This window comes from Pan troglodytes, chromosome 6 (genome assembly GCF_028858775.2).
Source record: "Pan troglodytes isolate AG18354 chromosome 6, NHGRI_mPanTro3-v2.0_pri, whole genome shotgun sequence".
In the NCBI taxonomy this organism is placed as follows: Eukaryota; Metazoa; Chordata; class Mammalia; order Primates; family Hominidae; genus Pan; species Pan troglodytes.
Window position 1 is genome coordinate 82,976,907 of NC_072404.2, and position 12,767 is coordinate 82,989,673.

A 12,767-nucleotide genomic window follows, 5' to 3' on the forward strand; every position below is an offset into this window, starting at 1 on the left:
CACATTTTGTTGATCCACTCACTTGGGTTGCTTCCGTCTTTTGGCTATTGGGAATAATGTTGCTATGAACATGAATGTACAAATGAGTCCCGGCCGGGCATGGTGGCTCACGCCTGTAATTTCAGCACTTTGGGAGGCTGAGGTGGGCAGATCATCTGAGGTCAGGAGTTTGAGACCAGCCTGGCCAACATGGTGACACCTCATCTCTACTAAAAATACAAAAATTAGCCAGGCGTGGTGGCGCACACCTGTATTCCCAGCTACTAGGGAGGCTGAGGCAGGAGAATTGCTTGAACTCAGGAGGCTGATGCTACAGTGAGCAGAGATGGAGCCACTGCACTCTACCCTGGGCAACAGAGCAAAACTCCATCTCAAAAAAACAAGAAAAACAACCAAAAAAGCCAAATATTTGAGTCCCTGCTTCTAATTTTTTTTCAGTGTATACCCAGTAGTGGGATTGCTGGATCATATGGTAATTCAGTGTTTAACTTTTTGAGGAACCACTGTATGGTTTCCTGTAGTGACTGTACGATTTTACATTCTCTCCAGCAACTCATGAGGGTTCTGGTTTTTCCACATTCTCACCAATACTTTTTTTTTTTTTTTTTTTTGAGACAGAGTCTCTGTCGCCGAGGCCGGAGTACAGTGGTGTGATCTTGGCTCACTGCAAACTCCCCTGGGTTCAAGCGATTCTCCTGCCTCAGCTTCCCAAGTAGCTGAGACTACAGGCGTGCACCACCACTCCTGGCTAATTTTTTTTTGTAGTTTTAGTAGAGACGTGGTTTCACCATGTTGGCCAGACTGGTCTCAAACTCCTGACCTCAGGTGGTCCGCCGGCCTTGGCCTCCCAAAGTGCTGGCATTACAGGCCTCAGCCACCACGCTCAGCCTTTGCCAATACTAATGTCCTGTTTCTTTAATAGTACCCATCCTAATGGATATGAAGTTGTATCTCATTGTGGTTTTGATTTGTTTTTCTCTAATGATTTATGATGTTGAGCATCTTTTCATGTGCTTATTGTCCATTTGTCTACCTTATTTGGAGAAATATATATTCAAGTCCTTTGCCCATTTTTAAATTGGATTTTTTGTTGTTGAGTTGTAGGAGTTCTTTATATGTCCTTGATAATAACCCTTTTTCAGATGCATGATTTGCAAATATATTCTCCAGTTCCATGGGTAGCCTTTTCCTTCTGTTGATAGTGTCCTTTGCATACAAGCATTTCATTTGCATGGGGTCTAACTTAACCTATTTTTTTCCATTGTTGCCTCCACTTTTGGTGTCATGTCCAAGAAATCATTGCCAGATTCAGTGTCATGAACGTTTCTTTCTCTTGTATTTTTCTAGATATTTTATAGTTTAACTTTTACATTTAGGTCTTTGATCATTTGAGTTAATTTTTGTCAGTGGTAGAAGGTAAGGCTTCAGCTTCATTTTTTTCTTATTAGATACCCAGTTTCCTCACTTTTTATTTTTAAATGTAGCATGCTTTATTATTGTAAGTAAATAAAATGAGAGGTAAGTAAAATATATAACTCCCACCCTAGTTTCACTGCCCAAGGATGTCACTTTTTTAATAGTTTGGTGTCCTTTTTATGTATATACAAAGATTTGTTGGATTTATTAAAAGTGGAAACTTGTACTGGGCACAATAGTCTTCAGTTTCTCACTTACCAGTATATTCTAAACATCTGTCCCCTCCGTCCCGTTAGTCCACACAGATCTACCTCATGTCATATTTGCTCTTTTCTGATTTTATTGCGTTTCTTTAGAAACGGGTCTCTACTGTCCATGCTGGAGTGCAGTGGTGCAGTCATGGCTCGCTGCAGCCTCAAACTCCTGGGCTCAGGCGATCCTCCCACCTTAGCCTGCCCTGAGTACCTGGGATTATAGGCGAGTGTCACCATGCCCAGCTAATTTTTAAATTTTTTATAGAGACGGGGCCTTGCTGTGTTGGCCAGGCTGGTCTTGAACTCCTGGGCTGAAGTGATCCACCCACCCTGGCCTCCCAAAGTGCTGGGATTACAGGCATGAGCCACCTCGCCCAGCCACATTTGGTCTTTTAATTTTGTATTACTTATTAATAAATATGAAACTTAATAGAATAACTAGCAGCTCCATTTTTGTCTGTTTGTGTATTAGATTTCTGCTTAAGATTACTTGTGAAGAAAAGAATTTGAGAACACTACATTATGGGAGAGGTCCTAACCATTATTTAGTGCGGAATATTGTCCCTAATTTTAGATTTGCCTCTCCCTGCCTTCTTTCCTTTTTTTTTCACAAAGATCTGGTAAAGCCCTGCTTGTGCCAGTCGCTAGTAAGTTTGGAGGTTTTATAGAGATGAGTAAAAAAGCCTTAAGTTCAGGACCAGGTGCGGGTGGCTCACGCCTGTAATCCCAGCACTTTGGGAGGCTGAGGCTAGCGGATCTTGAGGTCAGGAGTTCGAGACCAGCCTGGCCAACATGGTGAAAACCGGTCTCTTCTAAAAAAAAAAAAAATACACACACACACACACACACACACACTACCTGAGTGTGGTGGCGCGAGCCTGTAGTCCCAGCTACTCAGGAGGCTGAGGCATGAGAATCACTTGAGCCCGGGAGGTAGAGGTTGCAGTGAGCCGAGATCGCACCAGTGCGCTCCAGCCTGGCAACAGAGCGAGACTCCGTCTCAAAAAAAAAAAAGCCTTAAGTTCTTGCCTTCAGGGAACTCAATTTGAGTGTGAGAGACCGGCAGGGGACGCTTACTGTGGTGTGACCAGTAATGATGAGAAACAGCAGTACTCAGGCTCACTGTGAGGGATACCCAGGGCACACTAGAGAAAACTTACCAGAGGGAAGAGAGGATGGGTTTTGAAGAATGTGTAGGAGTGGATCAGGTCATGGGAGGGGCAGCATAGGCCTTTTCAGATTGAACTGAAATTGGACTCTTTGTCACTGACAGCTGGTTCTTGTTTGTCCTCCCCATTTACATAGAGTGAGTCTGCTGTCCTTTCCAAAGCTTATCAAATGTTTATACATAGTTGTCATGTTCCCCCTACATTTCTTCCTGAGGCGGAGGATGATATGTGATATGGGGGAGATAATTTTGGATAAGAGGTAAGCAGGGTGGAGAAAGAAAATTCAGTTTAGATAAAGATTTAATTCATGACTTAAGCTGAGACACTTACTATGTGGTGTGTCATTATCTTGCTGGGATTTAGTTTTCACCTTCCTGTGTTTCTTTTATTTTTAAAAATGTCTTTACTTTTTGAGATGGGGTCTCACTGTGTTGCCCAGGCTCTCTGCAGCCTCAGACTCCAGGCTTGTGATCTCCCACCTCACTTTCCCGAGTAGCTGGAACTACAGGTGCCTGCCACCATTCCTGGCTAATTTTTAAATTTTTATTTATTTATTTATTTATTTATTTATTTATTTATTTATTTATTTATAGAGAAGGGGTTTCCCTACATTGCCCAGGCTGATCTTGAACTCCTGGGCTCCAGTGCTCCTCCCATCTTGGCCTCCAAAAGTGCTGGGATTATAGGCATGAGCCACCATGCCCAGCCTATGCTTGTTTTATTTTATTTGTGAATGAATGAATGAATAACAGGGTCTCACTCTGTCACTCAGGCTGGTGGGTGCAGTGGTGTGATCTTGGCTCACTACAGCCTCAAACTCTTGGGCTCAGGTGTCCTTCTACTTCAGCCTCCCAAGTAACTGGGACCACAGGCATGTGCCACCATACCCGGCTTTTTCTGTATTTTTCTGTAGAGGCAAGGTTTCACCATGTTGCTGGTCTTGAACTCCTGGGCTCAAGTGATCCACCTGCCTTGGCCTCCCAGAGTGCTAGGATTACAGGCAGGAGCCACCGCATCTGGCCCTGTGTTCCTTTTAAATGACTGTGTATAGCACCTAGGTAACCTTTTAGATATCTAAGATATTAAACAGTTAACTAGTCTCCTTAGCTAAATCTCTTCTCATTAGGCTTAAGTTTTAGTCTTACTACTACATAGGTTTTGTTTTTAACTCAAGTTCAATACAGAAGAGTCTCTTTCTTGATGTGATCTGTCCAAGAGTCACGTCTGTCCTTTCCATTTCTTTTCCTGCAACAGTGCTTCCTTCATTGAGAACTCACCCATCACTGTAGGGTTCTCATTAACTTCTGGAGTACTGTGTTCCACAGTGAAGTAAACTCATTTTAGTTTGTCAGATGAGACTTGTTCTTAGCTTAGTTGGGGAGGAAAATGTGAGAACTTTGCAGGTCCAGACACAGTACATAAATGGAAAGCATGGAAGAGTTTCTTGGAAAATCAACTAGGTTGCCTACTAAGTAGTTCAGCAGTGTTCTGCATTAAAATGGCATTATGCCTCGTGGTTCCCCACCAGAGGTCAACTCAGCCACAGCTTTGAAATTTTCCACTGCTCTTTGCTTTGAAGGTTTCCACTTAGCAAGGGCCAAAGTTTTTTCAACTGGCACTAGGCTGTTGCATGAGCTTTTATCAGTCTCTAATCTAGGATTCAGCTTCCTTATTTATAAAAATGGATTGTCTCTCAAATCTCTTTTTGTAATAGTGGTTGATTTCGGTTTTTAATGCTTATTTTGTTTTATTGAATTAAATAGAAAAGACTGATATATTGTTTGGCAAAATCCTGGGTTTTGTTTGATTGTTTACTTTGGTGGCGTTTGTCCGGACATCCTGATTACAGATGCTCCTGAATTTAGGATGGGGCTATGTCCCAATAAACCCATTGTTTGACTTACAGTATTTATAATTTATGATGGTTTTATCTGGGTTTAACCCTATCATAAGTCAAGGAGCCTGCTGAATGTGTATCACTTTTTTTTTTTTTTTTTTTTTGAGATGAAGTCTTGCTCTGTCACCCAGGCTGGAGTGCAGTGGTGCAATCTCGGCTCACTGCAGCCTCCGCCTCCCGGGTTCAAGCAATTCTCCTGCCTCAGTCTCCCGAGTAGCTGGGACTACAGGCACACATCACCACACCCGCCTAATTTTTGTATTTTTAGTAGAGACCAGGTTTCACCATATTGGCCAGGCTGGTCTCGAACTCCTGACCTTGTGATCCGCCCGCCTCGGCCTCCCAAAGTGCTGGGATTACAGGCATGAGCCACCACGCCCGGCCGAACGTGTATCACTTTTGCACCATTGTGAAGTCATAGGTTTGACCCATCGTAAGATGGGGTGATTCTGAATAACCAAAATACGGAAGCAGCCCAGGTATCTGTCAGCTGATGAATGGATAAACAGCATGTGCAATGTCTATTCAATGAGATATTGTTCAGCAGTAAAACTGATGAAAGTACTGTTACATGCTTTGCGAATGAACCTAGAAACATGCTCAGTGAAAGAAGCCAGTTACAAGGGCTACCTATTATTGTATGATACTATTTAAAATCTGTTTTTTAAAAAAACGAGGTTAAATAAGCCTATTCCCAAAACACCTTCAAATTTAAAAAAAGTTTTAATGAGGTCAGATGAGCTATTGGATGCTCAGATTTTATAATTCATAGGAAATAGTAAAAAGCAGGACTGCCCATGACTGTTTTCTTCCATACTGTGTGCACTACATGTGAATGTCCACTAGAGGACAGCAAAGCCCATTGGTAGTCATTCCCTGCCAGTTCTCAAGCACTTTTAAAGAACCGAACCTGAAATTCTTACATTGATATTCCATTGAAAAGATTTGGGTTATCCTCTCAAGAAGAGAATCTGCAGTAGTGTCTGTCAGCTCTCTTTTTATCAGGGGAGAAGACAGCAAGGCAGCTGTGATTGTGGACCTCAATTTACTGAGGAGCTCTGCAAAAGTAAGGAAGGAGATTGCTGTTTTTCAAAGCAGATGTTGAAATATCTACAACAGAGTCAGTCAGTTTCCAGTTGAACTTTAGCAGCTTCTTAAATGTAGATTTTTGTGTGTGTGTTTATATTACTTATCCTTGTTATTCATAAATTTATACACACAAGGCTCCCTGTGATTCTGTTTCTATAGGAAAGAGAAAAAGCAGCCCTGTTCCCCTCATCCCTCTCCCCAGTCTGTGTAGTACCCCACTTCGGAACAGAATCAACTATCTTTGTTCCTTGGCACCTGTATTTTAAAGCCCATGACCTTCCAGGATAACTGGCTGTTTTCCTTTAGGAGATTCATTATTTCACAAGGACTTCTTTGCTTCGGGCAGGGCATTGAAATCCAGCTGTGGTATTGGATTGGTGGTGGTGTGGTAGGTTATTGATTATCTTTTAAATCGGAGTTTTATTAGCTGTCTAAAATTGTTGCATTATAGCATTTACAGCATACAGGTGATCCTATTTTTAAATTATACTGAGTTGTTAGGTGGATTTCCCTAGAAGATGCTTGTCCCCAGTCATCCACCCACTCCACTGCATCTCTGTGTGACCTTTGGCAAGTTTTTTTCCCCCTTTGGAGCCTTTTATAAGAATAAATGGTTTAGATTAGTGAAGTTCTAGGAGGCAAGTGTCCTCAGAATTCTCTCATACTGTCCCCTGTTCCTAGTTCTCTCTCAGTGTCTTTGGTCAGTATAGTAATGCTGGCCTGGTTTGGTCTCTGTTTAGGTTGCATCTGCACTGGAGAAATGGAAGACAGCAATCCGGGAAGCTCAGACTTTCTCCAGGATGCACGTGCTGCTTGGGATGCTTGATGCCTGTATCAAGTGGGATATGTCCGCAGAAAATGCTAGGTGCAAAGTTTGTCGAAAGAAAGGTATATTTAAATCAAATTTGCTTATGTGGGTATATTAGGGAGTAGGATTTCTATTCCCAAGATCTTCATTTCTACCCAAAAGAATTTTGTGTACACAGAATATAAGTGTGGTATAGATTTTACTCTCCTGCAGGTCTGTAACATGCCAGTCTTTGAAATGTTGTGCCAGGGAATCAGAGCAGGCCCTTTGTTCCTCAGTTTAGAGCATAACATAAAAGCAATTGATCTCTTCAATCTTCTGATTTTCTACAGAAAACAAAATTAGTTAATCCTTATAACTATTTTAGTTAGTTTAGTTTTAAATCCTTTGATTGGCTCAGAACTTTAGTCATCTGTGAAGTAAGATATGTGCTTTCAGCAGGAGGCAGTCCGGGTACAGAGGGTGGCATGCAGTCTCATATGTGCAAAAGGAACTTCATGGTTAGAAGCCCCTTACTGATTGGCTTTTCAGTGGCTAGAGTTATTTTCTGAGTTAGGTTAGAGATGAAAAGATCTACGTAAAATCATTCAGTTGCTGTAAAGCGTTCAATCGCTCTAGAATGAAGGTTGGAAGGAGAGATGACCATATTAAGTTGACTCAGCACAACACTTTTTCAAATGTAAGAAACCACATGGTTTAAGGGAACCCATCAGGGGCCGGGCGCGGTGGCTCACGCCTGTAATCCCAGCACTTTGGGAGGCTGAAGCAGGAGAATCACTTGAACCCAGGAGGCGGAGGTTGCAGTGAGCCGAGATCACGCCACTGCACTCCAGCCTGGGTGACAGAGCAAGACTCTGTCTCCAAAAAAAAAAAGAGAGAGAGAGAACACTCATCAGGCATAAGTTGAGAAACGTTTGGGGAGGTCGAAAAAGCAGCAAAATTTCCTACTCTCACTTGGGTTTTTTGTGCCTCTTAGTAATCGTTAACTGTTCTGTCATAGCCATGGGTAAGTTTTGGGATATAAATTAGGAGACCTGATTCCCAAATTATCTGTAATCTAAGTTATGCTACATTTCTTTTTAGAAAATGCCTGCATTTACAAAGCAACAACTGGGTAGCATTCTATGGAACATGTCTCCTCGTGTGCCTTGAATTGTAGGGTGATTGCCTCTTCCTTACAGCTCATTGACTGCTGCTGTGCTCCCAACAATGCTATTCACATTTATCTCTCTGCAGGTGAGGATGACAAATTGATCTTGTGTGATGAGTGTAATAAAGCCTTCCACCTGTTTTGTCTGAGGCCGGCCCTCTATGAAGTACCAGATGGTGAGTGGCAGTGCCCAGCTTGCCAGCCCGCTACTGCCAGGCGCAACTCCCGTGGCAGGTGAGAATCTTTTCTTTTAAAAATAATTGAATGAATAAATATGAATAGCTGTTATAATTAAGCTTGAGTTATTCAAACAGAATGAATCTAAGGAGCTTTAAGTTCATCTTTTGGGTACAGAGCCTGATCATTTACAGTACTTCAATAGGAGCTCAAAGGACTCTGAGCTAATTTTAGCTGAATGTTGACATTTCTAGTTTTCACTGCCAGCCACATTCTCTGTCTTCTTGATCATACCTTCTTCTCAAGTAATGAAATCTCTCTCTCTGCCTTTAGCCTCCTGTTGCCCACTTCCTGTGTCTTCATGATTACTTCTGCTATCACCCACTGCTAAAAATCTCACACTCATTACCTTCCTTACCGATACATAATGTTTTCTTCCCTATCATGAGTAGAACTTGGGTGTCAACTTGGAAATGAACATCTCTCCCTCATCCTACAAACCCATTAATTTGCCACAATATCAATCCAATGCCCAGATGTTTGATGATCCAGTTTCTTGCTCTCCATTCTCCGTGGTCTCCGCTGTCATTTGTCCCTTCTACATCTGTCACCTGGGCTCCTTTGGTGGCTTCTCAACTCCTCTTATATCACGTCTTCTCCCCTCTTATCCACCCAACTATTGCAACACCAGAATGCTGTACACAAGGCAAAGATCTGCTCACATTCCTGATCACAAACTTCTAGTCTTCCCATTGCCTCTAGAATAACGTCCCAATTCCTGGCCTCACTTCTGAGACTCTTACACAATACCAGCTTGGGTTTTTATTAGCTTTAGATCCCATATTTGTGTACTTGTTACAGACCGTTTATTGTTCATCCTTGCCTCTTGTGCCTTTCTCCCAGCTGGGAACATTCTCTGCCCAGAATTCCCAGTGGGTAAACTGCCCATGGCTTCGCTAAAATTTCACTGCGCTTTTGAAAAGTGCTTGCATCCTTAGGCTTCATGGTTTCTCCTCTGTGTTCCAGCTGAACCTCCATTCTCTGAAGTAGTATTTTGGTGCATGGATCTTGTCTCTGGTTTTATACATGTCTGTCTCCCATGAGATTATGAATGCCCTGAGAGTAGAGGTGGTGCTTTGTTTTTTACTTGAATCTCAATAAGGCCAAATACCGGGCCTTGTAAAGAGGGAGACACCTTGTATTTGCCAAGATAATACTGTTGTTTTCCACACTGAAATTTGGGGTTGTAAAATGTGCAGCTTATAGGTACTCTGGCTTGGGCTTCTTTTTTGAGATGGAGTTTCGCTCTTGTTGCCCAGGCTGGAGTACGATGGCGCGCCACCACACCCAGCTCATTTTGTATTTTTAGTAGAGATGGGGTTTCTCCATGTTGGTCAGGCTAGTCTCGAACTCCCGACCTTAGGTGATCCGCCTGCCTCAGCCTCCCAAAGTGCTGGGATTACAGGCGTGAGCCACGGTGCCCGGCCTGGGCTTCCTTCTAAGGGGCAGAGCTGTTTGATCCTGACCCCACCTTAACAGTATTAGCAGGTTCTTTTGCACTCCATCCCAGCTGCACTTAAGAGATGAGACATGTTGCTCTGAAATGGTGGGGCTTTGGACCAGCTGTTCCGAGCTGGGATTACCACTGCTTTGATATTATGGTCATCTGCAAGCTGTTTCAGCTCCTGGAAGGGGGCCATCAAGGTGAAGTCACACCTGTCTGGGCTCTGTTTATTCTTTCAGTCTACCTCAGAGGTGGGGACAGCTTTTAGTAACTGATGTATTACATTATCTGGCTCTTTTTGTGAGACAAAAGAAACAGTGTTTTGTATTGCTTTGTGTGGGGAAGGGTAGGATTGCATTTTGGTCTTAATTTCTGTTGCCTTTGGTATCTTGTCCAAACTGTCTGTGGCCTGGCAGAAGGAGGCATGAGGCATGCTGTTGAAAACTTGGTTTTTCATTTTTATGAAAAACTCTCCTGGCTTACATTCAGGTTCCCTCCCTGTATTATCATACGTTATACATATGTAGTCTGTGAAGAGAAGTTTCCTGATCCCTGTGGGATTTGAGCCCTCCTTAGGACCACTTTGGGCTAAAACTGTGTTCCCTACATTATTTTTTCTACCCACAGGAACTATACTGAAGAGTCTGCTTCTGAGGACAGTGAAGATGATGAGAGTGATGAAGAGGAAGAGGAGGAAGAAGAGGAAGAGGAGGAGGAGGAAGATTATGAGGTGGCTGGTTTGCGATGTAAGTATTTTGTCTGCCTTTGTAGTTGATTTCACAGTCTTCTAAGCTTGGAACGCTTGGAAAGGCTGGCTTGGCAGTAGGTAGTGTGGCCGGCTTGCCCTCTTCTTTTCTCTTGTGTTGTGACTGTGGCGTAACTTAGCTGCCATGGGTTTAAATGGGTTTCCAAGATGGCGTTTAACTTCCTGCCTGGTGGGAGAGAAGGTGGCTTGATCTCAGTAACATCAACCCACTTGCTCTAAGATTTAGTAGAATTCATGGTCCCAAGTATATTTATGCCAAGGCTGCTGATTCTCAGCTCCTCGGCATATGGGGACAATGGGGAAGGAAGATCTCAGCCCATTGCCATCTCCTGACAGTTCTTTTGGCTGTTGTTTTATCACTGCTTTCAGAGAGTGACTTTTTCTGTCTGGTTACAGTGATTTTCTCCTCCCTGCAGTGTGCAGGGTTATAGCTTTGCTGGTTTGAAAAGAGACGACTGATTATTTGAAGGCTTAGGTGGAAGGATGTTAGGAAGATTCAGATCTGTTCTCACTAGATGCCAGTAGGAAAAAAGGCATCATCTTTTGTGTTCACCGCATTGACTCTCATTCTCTCATGTTCATTTCTCATGAGTGTTGGAGAGTCTGGTGTTTGTGGCTAATGTCCTCCAGTCTAGCCTTTCTTTTAGCAGCCTCCCTCTTTCCAAAATACACTTTTTTTTTTTTTGAGATGGTCTCACTGTCGCCTGGGCTGGAGTGCAGTGGTATGACCTCAGATTACCTCAGTCTCTGCCTCAGCCTCCCGAGTATACAGACACCCGCCACCACACCTAGCTGATTTTTGTATTTTTAGTAGAGATGGAGTTTCACCATGTTGGCCAGGCTGGTCTTGAACTCCTGAGCTCAAGTGATCTGCCTGCCTTGGCCTCCCAAAGTGCTGGGATTATAGGCATAAGCCACTATGCCCGGCCAATACACTTTTCTTTACAGGTTCGTAGAAAACAGACCACAGATCAAAATTCTAATGAGCTTTTGAAGCAGTGGTACAGTTCCCAAGATCATAGCAGCTCTGAATGGTCATACTTGGCATAAGGAGTGAGAGAGAGGATGCCTGGTATGACTAGTCTCTTACTGTAGTGAGACTGCCAAAACCTAATGATTTGGGCTTGCCCGTCTTCTCCTGTCCTCCCACTTTCCCCCCTATACTCCAGAGGTGTGATGTGGGACACCTTAAGCTCTCACATACGTATGGGCTCTTTTTGTTTGTTCACTACGCCTGATTTTTCAGGTATCCTAGGGTAAGTGAACAAATGGCCCATCAGTCCTGCATTCAGGGATATCGTCTTCTGTTGGTCAGAGTCAGTGACTTGGGCACACCTTTGTTTGGGAACATATTTTTTGGGGGGGGGGCGGGGATGGGAATCTTTCTCTGTTGCCCAGGCTAGAGTGCACTGGTATGATCACTGCTCACTGTATCCTCGATCTCTCAGGCTCAAGCAATCCTCCTTACCTCAGCCTCCTGAGTAGCTGGGACTACAGGCACGTGCCACCATGCCCGGCTTTTTTGTAGAGATAGGGTCTTGCCATGTTTCCCAGGCTGGTCTTGAACTCTTGGGTTCAAGTGATCCTCCTGCCTTGGCCTCCCGAAGTGCTGGGATTACAAGTGTGAGCCACTGCGCCTGATCTCTCTGAGGGCAGATCCTGAATATGGTAGTATACTGATTCTGTTTATTTGTAAGCTAGTGATTGCTTTCCACTTCTACGTTGTAGCTCTCTTTCCAAGGAATTGCTTTTCTAAGTTTCTACGGCCTCGACTTGCCAAAAGGATCTGGGAAGTATTTGGTACTTCAGAGCTTTTTGTCAACTCTATCTTTCAGACCACCAAAGATGTGGTTCCCCAGTGCAGCTCAAGGTTCTAGCACCTGAGCATCAGATTCTTACCCTTTCTTACTAGCCTGGGCTTGAGCTAGAGACCCTAAAGTAGCCAAGAAAGGGTTATCGTGATCCAGAAATAGAATAGAAAGTAGTGTTTCTCGATTCTTCGTGTCACTGCCTTCCTAGACCTCTGTGTCCAGTGTCATCTCCCCACTCCCCAAGGGAAGGTGGTGGAGAGCCTGGAGCTAATCCTCATGGCATTGTTTCCCAGGGCTCACTGAGGAATGCCGGTTGGCTTGATGCTGAGCACCTGTTGTAAACCTGAGACACAAGTAGTCTCAGTGCCTTTGTGTGTGTGTGTTTTTTTTTTTTTTTTCTTTTGTGAGATGGAGTTACACCCTTGTTTCCCAGGCTGGAGTGCAGTGGCGTGATCTCGGCTCACTGCAACCTCCGCCTCCCAGGTTCAAGCGATTTTCCTGCCTCAGCCTCCTGAGTAGCTGGGATTACCAGCATGTGCCACCACACCCTGCTAATTTTGTATTTTTAGTAGAGACGGGGTTTCACCATGTTGGTCAGGCTGGTCTTGAACTCCCAACCTCAGGTGATCCACCTGCCTCAGCCTCCTAAAGTGGTGGGATTACAGGTGTGAGCCACCACGCCCGGCCTATATTCTTTATTCTCTCATTGGGGATCCTGGGCAGGGC

General features: G+C 43.8%; 1 protein-coding gene across 2 annotated transcripts in view; it reads left to right on the forward strand.

Moving 5' to 3' along the window:
- The window catches only part of BAZ1B (bromodomain adjacent to zinc finger domain 1B), an 82,282-nt gene that overhangs the window by 65,234 nt on the left and 4,281 nt on the right, over positions 1 to 12,767 (forward strand). For both annotated transcript variants that reach the window (XM_009453307.5, XM_003318675.6), the window contains exons 14-16: positions 6,566 to 6,713; positions 7,870 to 8,017; positions 10,092 to 10,210. In XM_009453307.5, coding sequence (XP_009451582.1) covers positions 6,566 to 6,713; positions 7,870 to 8,017; positions 10,092 to 10,210 — 415 coding nt within the window. The remainder of the gene's footprint in view (positions 1 to 6,565; positions 6,714 to 7,869; positions 8,018 to 10,091; positions 10,211 to 12,767) is intronic.